This window comes from Narcine bancroftii, chromosome 4 (assembly GCF_036971445.1).
Source record: "Narcine bancroftii isolate sNarBan1 chromosome 4, sNarBan1.hap1, whole genome shotgun sequence".
NCBI classification, from domain to species: Eukaryota; Metazoa; Chordata; class Chondrichthyes; order Torpediniformes; family Narcinidae; genus Narcine; species Narcine bancroftii.
This window is the reverse complement of record NC_091472.1, coordinates 195,332,754-195,348,653: the sequence shown is the minus strand read 5'-3', so window position 1 is coordinate 195,348,653 and position 15,900 is coordinate 195,332,754. Positions and strand designations below refer to the sequence as shown.

General features: G+C 41.1%; 1 protein-coding gene across 8 annotated transcripts in view; it reads left to right on the top strand.

Moving 5' to 3' along the window:
* Positions 1 to 15,900, top strand: part of LOC138761409 (V-type proton ATPase 116 kDa subunit a 2-like) — an 80,199-nt gene that overhangs the window by 38,928 nt on the left and 25,371 nt on the right. For all 8 annotated transcript variants that reach the window (XR_011356312.1, XM_069933480.1, XM_069933482.1 and 5 more), the window contains 10 exons: positions 45 to 195; positions 1,424 to 1,563; positions 1,965 to 2,122; positions 4,349 to 4,439; positions 4,847 to 4,965; positions 5,867 to 6,077; positions 7,268 to 7,387; positions 11,030 to 11,152; positions 14,601 to 14,718; positions 15,010 to 15,181. Coding sequence is in view for 7 of the 8 variants with exons in the window: in XM_069933480.1 (XP_069789581.1) it covers positions 45 to 195; positions 1,424 to 1,563; positions 1,965 to 2,122; positions 4,349 to 4,439; positions 4,847 to 4,965; positions 5,867 to 6,077; positions 7,268 to 7,387; positions 11,030 to 11,152; positions 14,601 to 14,718; positions 15,010 to 15,181 (1,403 nt within the window). In the remaining variant the exon portion in view is untranslated. The remainder of the gene's footprint in view (positions 1 to 44; positions 196 to 1,423; positions 1,564 to 1,964; positions 2,123 to 4,348; positions 4,440 to 4,846; positions 4,966 to 5,866; positions 6,078 to 7,267; positions 7,388 to 11,029; positions 11,153 to 14,600; positions 14,719 to 15,009; positions 15,182 to 15,900) is intronic.

Here is a 15,900-nt window from a genome sequence, read left to right as displayed (position 1 = left end):
GCTTGGATATTGATTTATTATATATACACATTACTTTCTCCCAGAGGAAAAGCAGTGCCACTGTGCCATCGTTTGTGAACCGGATACCAACAGCTGACACTCCCCCAACACTCATCCGCACAAATAAATTCACTGCTGGATTTCAAAATATCGTGGATGCCTATGGAGTTGGAAACTACCAGGAAGTTAATCCAGGTACGTGGAGTTCACTTCACTCCACCTTCCTCTGATCCCAATATTGTGAACAAATCTCAAAATGACACAAAATCTGAATGGAAGATTTCTGCCAATGGCACAGAATCGCAAAAGCTTGAACGGCACTCTTGTCTGGAAAAGGGCATGAGCTGATTAAGGCCTTTATTGATGTAGTGAGGGTCTACATGGTCACTGTCGACATTTTTGTGTGTATGGGAAGAAATGCAGATGCACTAAAACCCCTGGTATCCGACACCTACGGGGATTGGTAGATGCTGGATAAGTGAATTTTCTGTTTGCTTGGGATTGTGTGTTTTGTGGATTGGCAAGCACCACTTTTATTTTTCACCTATTTATTTTCTGGGTGATTTTTTTTAACGGTTGCTTGAGGCTGCAGGTTGCTTGAATTCCAGATAACAGAGCTTTTACTGTACATTCATTTGGTAATTTGGATCAAGTGGGTGAGCCTGTGGAATTTTCCATCACTTCAATGGAATTATTTACTGATGTGTACAAAGATAAAAGTGATAATGCAATAAAGGGAAACTCCGACATGAGTTTGTGAATGTTGGCCATTCATTTTCTCCCACTCTTGCTGCTCCACTCAGTGAATTCCTCCAGCAGATTGTACTTTGCTTCACTTTTTAGCCAGTGCAGTCTCTCATTTGTCTGCATTAGAGCTTAATTATGCATGTCATATTGCCAGCTCTCAAAAAAAGTAACCAATGGGAGCAGTGTGTGGGGGGTGGGGAAATGCATTCAAGAAGTGATATAATTATATCAGATGGAAGGTTGTGTGTGTGGAGTATTAACACATGACAGGTTATGTTAATTCACGTTAATGTCCTAGGGAATATCTCAGTGTTTGCAGGAAAATCCTATACACACCCAGGTGCAATATCACTCAGTTACAGCATTTAAAAGTTGCTTGGATAGAAGATGCATTGGGGCAGGATATGGGACTATTGTGGGTAAATGAGATTGGCATGGATGAGGATTGTGAACGAAATGGGTGTGTTCAAGGGGTACTTGAAGCTCTATCTTTCTTGTAAAAGACATTAAATTTGTTTGAGCCAACCTGCTACTGCTCATATCAAAAGCAGAACATCATTTTTGACTTGGCCCTGACCTGAAACATTGACTGATCATTTCTCCACACATGCTGCCTGACCTGCCGAGCCCCTCCACTTCTCTTTGTTCACACAATATTGCTTTTGTTTCTCATTAGGTCCTTACACTATTATTACCTTCCCTTTCCTGTTTGCGGTGATGTTTGGGGACTTTGGACATGGTTTGATCATGACTACCTTTGCAGTGTGGATGGTGCTGTCTGAAAACAAGTCAAAACTGAGGTGCACAAGGAATGAGGTAAAACCCATGTGCGCAACCAGCTGGGATAGACCCTTCATTGTAATTTCCTCCCTTGCTGCCCACATTGTCAATCCCACTAATTCCCAATGCCACACTTGTTCCCTGCCATGCTTATGGATTGGTGTTAATGAAAATTGTGTGAACTAGATTCCAAAAGCATTATCTGTTTTGAGTTTTTTGTCGTGTTTTGTAGTCTGATATGAGAAACATTACAATGCTTTTCAATGTTTTTCAGGAATTGCTAAGATTAAAATAGATTGATACTGATGACTCACTTGCTTCTGTGATGAACTTAAGCCCAAAATGTTGGTTATATATCTTTATTTTGCTGTAGGAAGTACACTATTTGATCTGCTGAGTTTCTCCAGCATTGTGTTTTTTAACTCTGTTATGTACAGATTTGGAACACATTTTTTGATGGTCGTTACATCATCCTGATGATGGGAATATTTTCCTTGTACACTGGCCTTGTTTACAACGACTGCTTTTCGAAGTCCTTGAATATATTTGGGTCTGGATGGAGCGTCAAAAAAATGTTTGTGAATGAAAGTCGGATGTATGTATCTGGATCTACCAAAATCTATCTTTCGTTATTGTGCGAGCACCATGGTCTCGAAAGATGCTGTTTCATTGGGTTGAAATTGAATTGAATCTATCATAGAACCATAGAACATTACAGCACAACCCTTTGACTCTTCGAGTCAGCGGTGAACTATTATTCTGCCTCGTCCCACTGACCTGTACCCATATCTCTCCCATCCACGTACCTGTCCAAATTTTTTCTTAAATGTTAAAATCGAGCCCACATTCACCATATGTGGAAAGTTAAAATGACCTACTATTACAGCTATCTGCTATCTCCCTGCAGATTTGCTCCCCCAATTCTCACTGACTATTGGGTGGTCTATAATACAATGCCATTAATGTAGTCATACCTTTCCCATTCCTCAGCTCCACCTATATAGCCTCTGTAGACGACCCTCTTTGTCTGAGCACAGTTGTCGTATTTTTCCAAATGAGCAATGTCACTTTTCCTCCTTTCATTCCCTCCTTCTATCATGTCTAAAACAATGGATCCCCGGAACTTTCAGCTGCCAGTCCTGCCCCTCCTGCAACTGTTTCGCTAATGGCCATAATGTGCTAATCCACACTCTAAACTCGACTGCCTTTCCTACAATGCTCCTTGCATTGAAATTGATGAACCTGTGAACATTATTTTCACCATGCACAATCCTTTTATTTCTGTCTCTTTTTGCAGGATTGTTTTTGAATATTTTATTAAAATTTTTCAAACATCTATAACTATCCAAATATAGAAAATGCCAATCATATATTCAAATCAATTATTCATGTTACAAACTATCACCCAATACACCCCACCACCCCCCCCCCCCCTCAATAATGATGCAAACCATCCCATTGGAACAGATACCACCTTCCCTGGAAAAAAGCACAATGATCCAGAAATCTGAAGGCTTCCCTCCTGCACCATCTTTTTAGCCACATATTAACCTCCATTATCCTCCTATTTCTAACCTCACGAGTACATGATAATAAACTTGAACTTGTACTAGAAACCCATGATAATGTGTATAAGGTGAAATGGCCACATTAGTGAAGTAGGAAAACCATATGGCCAACATGTGAGTTGTGATACATCTGTCCTGTTTACAAATAGTCATCCGCTTCACCTGAAGGACAGTCTAGTGACACAGTGGCACTGCAGATATGGTACCTCCAGCAAGTCAGCCTCAGTCGAATCTTCAAAGCTGTCTGTGTGGAATTCATGTGTTTTTCCCTGTGACAATGTGTATTGCCTTTGGGTGCTTCAGGGCCATAGTTGTTGAAAGATTAATTTATCTTGTAAATTGCTCCCAGTGTAAAAGAGTGGTAGAAAATGAGGATGTCAGTGGGCATGTGAGAAAGTGGGTCTGATGGAAATTGAGAATTGGCATAGGCTGGATGGGTTAAATGGGCTCCTTGGTTGTGGGAAAAGAGATTCAGAATGCAAGATTGATTTTCATTGGGAGCTGCCTGTCATTGTTCAGTTCTGAGACAAGCACTTGGAACTAAATTAGTTGGCCTGCATTGGGTGAGAGCTGTGAGCATTCCTGTGGTATTGAGCATTGCTTGACTGGGAACAGCCGCTGTCGAGCCCTCACACCAACAGCAACCCCAGTTTCAACATTAGATTGGTTTCTCATGTCCATTTTAATTACAACCTTGGCCTGGATGATCCTTCTGTGATCATTCATATGAAGCTCAAGTTTATTGTCATGTGCAACAGATGCAGTGATATTTTGTTTTGTGAACAGTCCAGCTTGACGTCCCATACATAGTACAACAAGCAAGAGTACGGAAGTGGAGGGTTACAAAGAGATAATGGCAAGTACAGAACAAAGGCAAGGTGCTTTTACTATTCTGAGGATCATTTTGGAGTCTATTTATGATTGGATGAGTCCCTAAGACCTAAGAAATAGGTGGAGAAATTGGCTATTCAGCCAACGAGTCTGCCCTGCCATTTAATCATTAGCTGATCCATTTTCACACATCCCCACTGCCTGGCCTTCTCCCCATAATCTTTGATGCCCTGGCTTATCAAGAACCTGTCAATCTCTGCTGTAAATGAACCCAATAACCTGTCCTCCACAATCATCTGTGGCAATGAATTCCACAGATTTACCACCCTCTGGCTGAAGAAATTCCTCAGCATCCTTTAAAAATGCATTAAAATGCAATTTAAAAAAAATTGAATTGAATCTATGATGTTTTTTTTTCACAGGATCACTGAAGTTAAGCGTAATCAGTTCCTGGGCTTGGATCCCAACATTACTGGGGTTTTCAAAGGACCTTATCCTTTTGGCATTGACCCGGTGAGTAGTCCCTGTGGCTGATGGTGTTGTGGGAATGGCAGTAATCCTTGAGCGATTGAGGAACTGCTCACACTAACCATCCAAGACTCTCAATTTATTTGTATATATGAATACTTGTCCTGCATAAGTATTGTTTGTCTGTATGTGTGTCACGTCTGGTCGTGTTTTGCACTGAGGACCTGAGAACACTTTTGTTGGGTTGCACTTGTGCAATCAGATGGCAATGAACATGACTTGATTGTTAACCAATAGTTGCTGGGCTGATTTAGAAAAATATGTTTAGTTAACTAGAACCAAGCCAGTCATGCACATAGATTTTACATCTTGGATTGATATCACTGAAACCGGGTTCTTTTCTGTCTGATGTCATTTCTCAGCTCAGACTGAAAACTTTATCTCTTTTTAAGATTTGGAACCTTGCAAGTAATCGTCTCAGCTTCCTGAATTCATTTAAAATGAAAATGTCAGTGATCCTTGGAATTGCCCACATGACATTTGGCATAATTCTTGGAGTCTTCAATCACTTGTAAGTCCTTTTTGAACTAACACAGTGTTCAAGATTGTCTCTATAATTGTCTTTTCCTTGGTGCATTGATGAAGCAGCATTCATAAGGAATAAAAATGGGGTAGGCCATTTGGCCCCACCAGTCCTTCACTCATTTACAGTTTCTATCTTGACATAATATTTGTCTTTTCATTCCATGTTTCTATTGCTTTCTCTCATTAGACAAGCACTTCACAAGCTTTTGCTCACACACTGAACCAATCTGTACCCTGTTACAGAGTCAATGTACCTTCACAGTCTGCCCTGTCACTTATTTTAGTGATATTGACAAACTTGCATACTTTTCATTCTTTTCCCTCTCCAGATCGTTGATGTATGTTATAAATAATTAAGGTGCAAGACCTGATCCTTGGGCGTTCCACTAGTTGCACTCTTCCAGTGCAGAAGAGACCCTTTATTCTGACTATTCTCGTTCTTTGTGAGGATATAAACTAACAGAATATTAATATTGCGAGGGGAATTAAATACAAAATCAGGGAGATTGTGCTTTAGCTGTATTTGGATTGTGAAGGCATCTATGTGCAGTTTTGGTCTGCTAGTGTAAGAATATAAATGTTTCTACGTGATCTGAATGGCTTGTATTTTTATGACCTAATTGGCTGAAAGTTGGTCCCAGCAAAGAATAATGGGGTCTCTGCAGAAATGTCTGTGTTCCCTGGCCTCGTGTTTTTAGCTATTGGCATATTTAGTGTGAAATTTTTGATCATGTATTGGAAGTCATATTTAAAAAATTCCGATAAAATTATTAGCAAAGTATATGATGAAGTTCTGTTTTTAAAAAAAGAAATGTAGCTCTGAGCTAAAATGTGGAAATTTTTCATTGAATTGTTTGGGTGATTTTCTTCTCTTTTTAACGGTTTAGGCACTTTAAGAATAATTATAACATCTACCTAGTATTTATTCCGGAGTTGGTCTTCATGATTTCTCTCTTCGGATACCTTGTGTTTATGGTCATTTATAAATGGCTGATGTATTCTGCTGTAAACTCTGATCTGGCTCCAAGCATCCTGATTCATTTTATCAACATGTTTGTGATGCAAAGCAGTGACAGTGCTCCACTTTACCCCGGGCAGGTAGGCATTTAGAATAAGTTGTAATATGTGCTTTTCATGATGTGTAAACTTTTTTTAAAAAAGAAATGTAATTACTCAGAAACTAAATTCCACCAATCAGGCCCAACCCAAGTTCAGCTCTTCCTTCTATTCTCTAATGACAAAATATTGGCTCAGTGACGGGAATTCGAGAGTGGTTGTAGAGGGCAGGTTTTCAGACTGAAGGACTATGACCAGTGGAATGTCTCAGGATTTGATGCTAGGACCCTTGCTTTTTGTAGTATTATACAGATGATTTGGAAAATAATACTTCCGACTGATGACATGAAAATTTATGCTACGCTGGGCAGTGAAGAAGGTTTTCTGAATTTGCAACAAGATGCAGACCAGATGAGGATCTGACAGATGCAGTTTCACATGGAGAAGTGTGAGGTGCTACATTTGTTTAACGCAGGGTCTGAAGAGAGTTATGGAGCAGAAGGACCTTGGGGTGCAGGTACATAGGTCTTTAATGATGGTATCATGGGTGAAGAGAGCATTTGGGATATGTGGCTTAATTGGTCAGGACATTGACTACAAGTGTTGGGACATTATGTGAAAGTTATAAAAATCATTAGTGAGGCCACACTGGGGAATATTGTGCAGTTTTGGTCACTTAGCTACAAGAAGGATATTGAGGTTGGAAAGGGTGCAAATGAAGCTGTTGCCAAGATTAGGGAAGTTGAGTTGTCGAAAGAGACTGGAAAAACTCAGTCCATTTTCCTTGGTGTATAGGAGGTTGAGGGGGTAAATCCTAAGTGGCATAAAAAAGATGAATAGTGACAGTCTGTTTCTGAGAGGAGAATAAGGGAGTTGAAAATGAGAAGACTTAGTTATTAGTAGTGAGGGTGGGATGTGAGTGGACACTTCTTCACTGTGAGAGTGGTCAACATGTAGAACAAGCTGCCAGACAAGGTAGTGAAGGAAGGTGCATTAGTGTCCGTTGAGAAACATTTGGTTAACTACATGGGTGGGAGGGATTGGAGGGGTGTGGGCCTAATGCGAGCAGGTGGGACTAAAGCAGGGGGGCATGTTGTTCATTGACAAGCTGAGCCTGTTTCTTAGGAGTAACTTGATGTTGCCTATCCGTACACTCGGCAATAAGCAGTTGTTCAGACTGTTAATGTTTATAATGATTCATACATGTTTATTTGTATTTACTTTGTGAACAGAAAGGATTCCAAGTGTTCCTGGTTGCGATTGCTTTGTTATCTATTCCAATTTTGTTGCTTGGGAAGCCTGGATATTTATACTGGAAGCACCATGGCGGAGGAAGCTTTGGGACATACAGAGTAGGTCTTCAACTGGCAAATGGCTGTGTTGCATGTGTTTTACAAACTGTTTATACTCGTGTAATAGTTGAATTTTTTGGACCAATTTTTTTTAGTCAAATTTGAGCGGGGGGGGTCGACTTTTGTGGTAAGTACCTGCGTCATTCAAGGCATTGGGAGCTCAGATGACTGGGATTTAGGGCATCGGGAGCTCGGATGGATGGGCGACAAGGGCCAAGGAGTATTTGGGCATCACGGAGTTGGTTCAGCCCCAGATTTTTTATTTTTGTTCTGTATTCTCTCAAGTCATGACCATGACTACCTTGACATTCTTTTATGGTGAAACTATTCTGTAATCGGTTTTGTTGCCCACTGTCAGAGTTTGACAGCACAGAAATGGGAACTGCTTACCTGAGGGGGGAAAAAATTGTTTAATGTCAGATGATGTCACTTCATCTGACATTAAACATGTGGCCTCCAATGTTAGACTCCCCCATTCTAGGAAGTAGTCTATGAACCTTACCTATCCCCTCATAATTTTATAAACATCTGAGTCACCCCTCAGTTTGTCATGAGAATAATTGCAGCCCTCCATTCCAGTCATTCTCCTGGTGAATGTACTATGCTCTCTATATTGTTACATATCCTTCCTGTAGTATAGCATCAGGACCATACACAATATTTCAAGTACAGGAACACAAATACTTTATCCAGAACCCTTGGGGGACAGTGTGTTCCGAATTTTGGATTTTTCTGGATTTCAGAAAGCCAGATTTAAGATGACCTGAATTGTGCTGCCGTATACAACCACACCCCCTTCCAGTCACGCTGCCGTCTCCCCCCCGCCCACCCAACTCATGCTGTAAGTCTCTCCCTTCCCCTGCCCGTCCGACTCACGCTGCCGGTCTCTCTCCCCACTTGCTGGATTTTGGAGCATTCTGGATTTTAGATGTCCAGATAAAGGATTGTGTACCTGTACAGTGTTTTGTCCAGCTGCAACATGATCATTCTTCTATTGAATGCTTCTGGCCATGAAAATCAGCATAGCTAATGCTTTCTTCACTGTGTTCCCACTTTCAGGGAGCTATGGACACAGCCCAAGGCCCCTCCACATCAATGTTCCTGTTATTTACTGTACATGATTTGATCGGATTTAATGTCCCCAAATCCCTAACCTCACACCTTCCTAGCGTAAAGTTCCTCTGTCTATTTCTGCTCAACTTTTCAACAAATCTATATCCCTCTGTATCCTTTCACAATCTCCTTCACTATGAATTATGCCACTAATTTTTGTGTCACCAGCACAGTAACACTAGAGAGCAAATTTCTTCAAAAGATTTTCTTCCTTAAAAATAATTGGGGATTAAGATGGACAACTTCAATATGAACACGGATAATTTCAGATTTGCCTCACATAGGAAGTTGGAGAAACATTATCTTTTATTGAATTTAGAAAGTTTAATTGCATAATGATGCTGACACATCGCATGAGTTCAATTGACCTAAATATGCTTTGCCATTGATTTTTATTTGAACTCTGCATCTGATGCCTTTCATGTCAGGGTCCAACAATAGTCGGCCTGCGTTGATAGATTCCAGTTGCCCTGATACCACTTCTCCATGGTCACAATGTCCTGGTGAAATCTTTCACCAGGTTGGTCACTGGTGGCACCAAGATCAGTAGGGAAGAATTTTCAATGATATGTTTGCACTTCATGGTTTTGGATGCTTGAAGTCGACTTAAAGTTATACAGGAAATCACAAAAATAGGTTATATCTTTTAAATAAGAACAGTCTGTGATAGGAAAGTTTTAAAATGTTGAAATCAGCCCTTCCAATTTAAGACTTTAACTCTAGGACCAAATCTTATTTTTTTTTCCCTGACTACTTTGAAATGAATTGAACTATGGTTGCTTCTCAGGCTCTTTTATCACTTCCCCATCCTTGTTCCTGAGGTAATGTTGAGTTGGTTTACGATTCCCTTTGTTGTCATGCAATGATACTTTAAAAGTGTAACATACGTGTTATACCTTAACTTTTGTCTGCCATAAGGCAAACAAAAAGTTGCCATGAGCATTGTCCAGTTGCTTTTTGTGATTTTATTTAATACCTGGTTTAAATCTTCCCAAAACTTTTCCACTTTCTCACATGCCCAAATTGCATGTACTGTTGTTCCCGTTTCCTTCTTACAACGAAAACATCTGTCTGATACTGTTGGGTCCCATTTATTTAACTTTTGGGGTGTGGTGTGTCACCTGTGTAACCAATTATATTGTATCATGTGTAACCTCGTGTTTATTGTATTTCTCATAGTTCCGGAGCATAGCTTTTCCCATGTTTCATTCTTTATCTATATGTTTAGATCTTGTTCCCATTTTTGTTTGGGTTTACAGCTTGTTTCCTCGTTCTCTTTCTCATGCAGTTTGATGTACCTGTTTGTTATAAATCTTTTAATTATCATTGTGTCTATAATCACATATTCAAAATTGCTTCCTTCTGGTAACCTCAGCCTGCTTCCCAATTTGTCCTTCAAGTAGGTTTTCAGTTGGTGGTATGCAAACATTGTACCGTGAGTTATACCATATTTGTCCTTCATTTGTTCGAAAGATAATAATTTATTTCCCGAAAAACAATTTTCTATTCTTTTGATCCCTTTTCTCTCCCATTCTCTAAAGGAAAGGCTATCTATTGTGAAAGGATTAGTTGATTTTGCGTCAATATTGGTAGTTGATAATTTGTCTTATTCCTTTCTACGTGAATCTTCTTCCAAATGTTGAGCAGATGGCACAGTACTGGTGAATTCCTATGTTGCACCAGCTTTTCATCCCACTTATAAAGTATATGTTCAGGTACCTTCTCCACTATTTTATCTAGCTCTAATCTGGTCCAATCTGGTTTTTCTCTTGTTTGATAAAAATCTGATAGGTATCTTAATTGTGCTGCTCTATAATAATTCTTAAAGTTTGGTTAGTTGAAGTTTGAAGTAATTTTAGGTTAATGTCCTGTTAACTAGATTTATTTAATTAAATAAATGGAATTAAATCTCCCTGTAGCTTGTGTATGATTTGACCGTCAATGTACAAATGAGCAGCATACCATAATATCTTGAAGCATTTACCTATGGTTATGAAAATTATATGTGATGCTTGGATCTGCAGACAGTAGGCCATTCTACCCATAGTGTCTTTATTGGGCAGTTCTGTTTCCCTTGTAACATTGATTTTATCTGCAAGTACATGATTATCAGTATGAACATAGTGAGCCAAAGGATCTGCTTGTATGGCTATCTGATGATGACTCGTTGATTTTGGAACTTCCTGTGGCATGGGTTCATGCTACCCTGGGCTCCCTTTTGTGTCTCTTTTTTTCAAAAAAAGATGCTTTTCCCCTTGTGGCCTCTGGTTGTTTGGCTAAATCGGTGTCCTCTGGTGACTCACCCTTTTGCCAGAGACCATTATGGTTTAGAATGCCAACTTAAACCTCTTTCCAAAGGGGCATAGTCCCAACCTCTCTCAGGCCACCAGAGAACTTAAATCCTCCAACTCAGTAACTATCTGCCACTCCTCTCCTTCTCCAACACCTTTAACATCATCCTTGGGAATGAAATCTAAAATATACGCAACTTTGAATAATGACACTAAAGTTTTGTTGTTTTGCATCTAGAAAGGTTACACACTTGTGCGAAGAGGAAGTGATGAGGAGGTGTCACTGCTTGGAGGTCATGAAATGGAACAAGGAGATAACCATTCAACCCAACTGAGCCATCCTGATGAAGCTGAACCAGAGGTAGGACAGACTGGTTTCCTAAATCAACATGTTGGGAAACAACTAGGAAGAAAACTATTTCAGGATGTTGTTTTTAAGGAGAAAGAGTTAATTAATAATTGTGTAAAAGGGCTTTTTGGGAAGAGTAATCCTAGCAGAACAGAATTTTTCTTTAGTGATTATTTTGTGTAACTGAAAACGGAAGTCTTGAAGGATATGTGAAGACACGAGGGGACAGTTAGCTGTGGTCACACAGATGATGGAATTTTAAGCTAACCATAATCTGCTGTGGAGCTCAGCAGGTCAAGCAGCATCAGTGGGAGAGAAAAGGCAGCGAATGTTCCAGGCTGAAACCCTTCATCGAGACTGCCACTGGTGCTGCTCGACCCACTGTGTTCATCCAGCAGACTTTGGTTAATTGAGAAGGTGTATGAAGGTTGACTGGCAAGGGCAGAATTTAAATAATGAATAACATGCAAAAGAAATCCCTTTTAGGCTCAAAAAGCAAATAAGGACAGTATCCATCAATGTCTCCAAGGAGCAGAAAGGTTTTGCATGTCAGGCATCATCTGTGGAAATAATAACAGGGTTCATGTTTTGAGCTGAAACCCCTATGAGAGTTTTAAGTTGAAGAGTAGGTGGAGAAGGGGGTTAGAGGGAGGGATGGGACCAAGGGAATGTTTATGATTGGTTCAGACCAGTATTGCTGTGGTGATAAGGTGATGGGTTAATGGTGGCATTTAGCCAGTGATAATGCAGATAGGTGATGGGTTAATGGTGGCATTTAGCCAGTGATAATGCAGATAGGTGATGGGTTAATGGTGGCATTTAGCCAGTGATAATGCAGATAGGTGAAGGGTTAATGGTGGCATTTAGCCAGTGATAATGCAGATAGGTGATGGGTTAATGGTGGTATTTAGCCAGTGATAATGCAGATAGGTGAAGGGTTAATGGTGGCATTTAGCCAGTGATAATGCAGATAGGTGATGGGTTAATGGTGGCATTTAGCCAGTGATAATGCAGATGGGTGAAGGGTTAATGGAGGCATTTAGCCAGTGATAATGCAGATGGGTGAAGGGTTAATGGTGGCATTTAGCCAGTGATAATGCAGATAGGTGATGAGTTAATGGTGGCATTTAGCCAGTGATAATGCAGATGGGTGAAGGGTTAATGGTGGCATTTAGCCAGTGATAATGTAGATGGGTGAAGGGTTAATGGTGGCATTTAGCCAGTGATAATGCAGATAGGTGAAGGGTTAATGGTGGCATTTAGCCAGTGATAATGCAGATAGGTGATGGGTTAATGGTGGCATTTAGCCAATGATAATGCAGATGGGTGAAGGGTTAATGGTGGCATTTAGCCAGTGATAATGCAGATAGGTGATGGGTTAATGGTGGCATTTAGCCAGTGATAATGCAGATGGGTGAAGGGTTAATGGTGGCATTTAGCCAGTGATAATGCAGATAGGTGATGGGTTAATGGTGGCATTTAGCCAGTGATAATGCAGATGGGTGAAGGGTTAATGGTGGCATTTAGCCAGTGATAATGCAGATAGGTGATGGGTTAATGGTGGTATTTAGCCAGTGATAATGCAGATGGGTGAAGGGTTAATGGTGGCATTTAGCCAGTGATAATGTAGATGGGTGAAGGGTTAATGGTGGCATTTAGCCAGTGATAATGCAGATAGGTGATGGGTTAATGGTGGCATTTAGCCAGTGATAATGCAGATGGGTGAAGGGTTAATGGTGGCATTTAGCCAGTGATAATGCAGATGGGTGAAGGGTTAATGGTGGCATTTAGCCAGTGATAATGCAGATAGGTGATGGGTTAATGGTGGCATTTAGCCAGTGATAATGCAGATGGGTGAAGGGTTAATGGTGGCATTTAGCCAGTGATAATGTAGATGGGTGAAGGGTTAATGGTGGCATTTAGCCAGTGATAATGCAGATAGGTGATGGGTTAATGGTGGCATTTAGCCAGTGATAATGCAGATGGGTGAAGGGTTAATGGTGGCATTTAGCCAGTGATAATGCAGATGGGTGAAGGGTTAATGGTGGCATTTAGCCAGTGATAATGCAGATAGGTGATGGGTTAATGGTGGCATTTAGCCAGTGATAATGCAGATGGGTGAAGGGTTAATGGTGGCATTTAGCCAGTGATAATGCAGATGGGTGATGGGTTAATGGTGGCATTTAGCCAGTGATAATGCAGATGGGTGATGGGTTAATGGTGGCATTTAGCCAGTGATAATGCAGTTGGAGCATAAAATATTGTGAACTCGAGGCTTTGTGGAATGCCCAGCAAATCAGGGTGTACTAATGGAGGGAGAAACACTGTCAGTATTTGAAATGTACAGCTTTCTGCAGACCATCTTGAATGGACTTATTACTCAGTCTTGATGAAAGGTTCTGACCTGAAATGTTGTCCTTTTGATGCTGCTTAACATGCTGAGTTTCTCGAGCAGACTTTTTTGTTGTTGTTGAAGCTCCAGCATCTGTCGTCTGATTTTCTGTTCCAGCTGCCTGGAGGCTGTTGCTCCAGACACCTTCGCTGCTCACCCTGGTCCTGGCCACCTGTGCACCGGAGCCCCCGAAGTCTCCATGTACGCAGCTGCTTGCCCTGATCCCGACCACCCCCATTCTGGCATCTGGTCCCTCAATAGTTCCCAAACCAATCTCAGCCTCTGCAAGGCTGGGACCTTGGCTTCCTACACTCTTGGATCCTACAGGCTCATCCCCGCAACACTCCCCGGCACCCCCCCACCCCCCCCCCCCCCCGGCTCACTTACCTCTCTTTAACCTTCCCTATCCCCTAACACCACCCTGTTCACCCACCCATCTACTTCTTTGAGTTCCCCCTTCTCAACCTCTAGTCCTGTCTCATTCTCTCTTCCCTGAACTCCCCTCTGACCTCCCCTGTCTGGCACTTCTTCCCCCCCCCCACCTGCTGGTGCCCCTCTCTGAACTCCTCTGCCTGCCATCTCCACCCTCCCCCCTCTGGCTTCCCCAGGCCTCGACTTCCTCCAACCCACCCCAGTTCCCCCAGTACCCTCCCTCTTGCGCCTGCCCTCCTATATCTACCTATAACCTCGTGCTTCTCCCCCTTCAATTTTATTCAGGCACTTGCCTACATATTGCTCATACCTTGATGAAGGGGGTTTGTATGTTTTCCCCGTGTCTCCAGTTTCCTCCCACCTCCAAAAACATTGAAGGTTAATTGGTGTATTGGGACAGCATATGGGCTTGTTGGCCGGAAGGGCCTGTTACCGTATTGTATGTCTAAATTTAATCTCATTTCGTCCTTTCTGTTCCTGTTGGAATCCTGTCACCATGTATCCCATCAAATAACCAAGCTGAGAATTCTTTCATCTCGAATTGCATTGTTTGCAGTCTTGAACCTGCACCAGGAACAGAGTTCCTTGAAAATATCCACTTGATGTGAAATTGATATGCTTTTCTTTTTCTCCTAGTTTAATTTTGCTGATGCTTTCATGCATCAAATTATTCACACGATTGAATATTGTCTGGGCTGCATCTCTAATACTGCCTCATATTTGAGGCTCTGGGCCCTCAGTCTGGCTCATGCTCGTGAGTAGATCCATCTCTTTTAAAATCCAACAAGAATTTTTTGTTTTATCCACGTTACTGCCACCTTTTTTAAACGGATAAAGTCATCTCAGTAAACTGCGGGAATGTAATTATTGATACTGATTTTATTAGTGAACTATACTGAATTTTAATAACTTTGCACAGCTATATCAAATGTATATCAAGTTCTTGAACAATTGTACATTGAATTCTGATGATCTGGTTTTGGCTGCAGCAGTGGCAGGCCACTGATTGATTGCCTTCATTTTATTTTGTCTTTTTTATTCTCAGAGCTTTCTGAGGTCCTGTGGGGGATGGTGCTGCACATGGGTCTTCGAATGGACAGTGATTTTGGCTCCTTGTTATTGTTCCCTGTCTTTGGCTTATTTGCTGTTCTGACTGTTGCCATTCTGCTGGTGATGGAGGGGCTCTCAGCATTCCTTCACGCTCTCCGATTGCATTGGTATGTTTTGCTTGTGTTCCCTGTGTTCTTGATAAATGAGATATTCTATGTACCACTAAAACAAATAAGATGTGTCGGAATATGATTGCAAGGGGAGGAGATAACTGAAAGTAAACTGCAGCTTTCTTAGGTGACACAAAAATGATGCTTTACATGCTGACTACTTTTGAAAGATGTGTATCTCACTATCTCAGTAGTGTTGAAGCCAAGGTTATTTATCATCTGATTACACAAGTACAACCCGTTGACCAGAGAAAGCTTTTTTATTGGTGCAAAACATGCCAACACACAACCAGACATAATGCACATACAGGCAAACAACTCATATGCAGGACAAGTATTCATATATACAAGTAAGTAAATAAATATTGTTTTGTAAATGTAGAGTCTCGGGTGGTTAGTATGAGCAGTTACTTTTGTTGTTTAGCATTCTCACTGTCCGTGGGAAGAAGCTGTTCCTCAGACTGGTGGTGCCAGCTCTGATCCTCTTCTATTTTGTTGAGGAGGCTGTCAACCAAACATGAATAGGGAGGGATAGAATCAGATGCAACCAGAAGAGATTTAACTTCGCATCCATTTTACTTTCCCGTTCTGTGTTCTATAATTTTTAAAACTCCTCTTCCCACAAATCTCCCAGATTCTTCTGCACAACAGCATGATGGAATCTTTTACTGCTTAAGTTATAATCTGATCAACTATTTTTCCCTCAAAAGTGAATG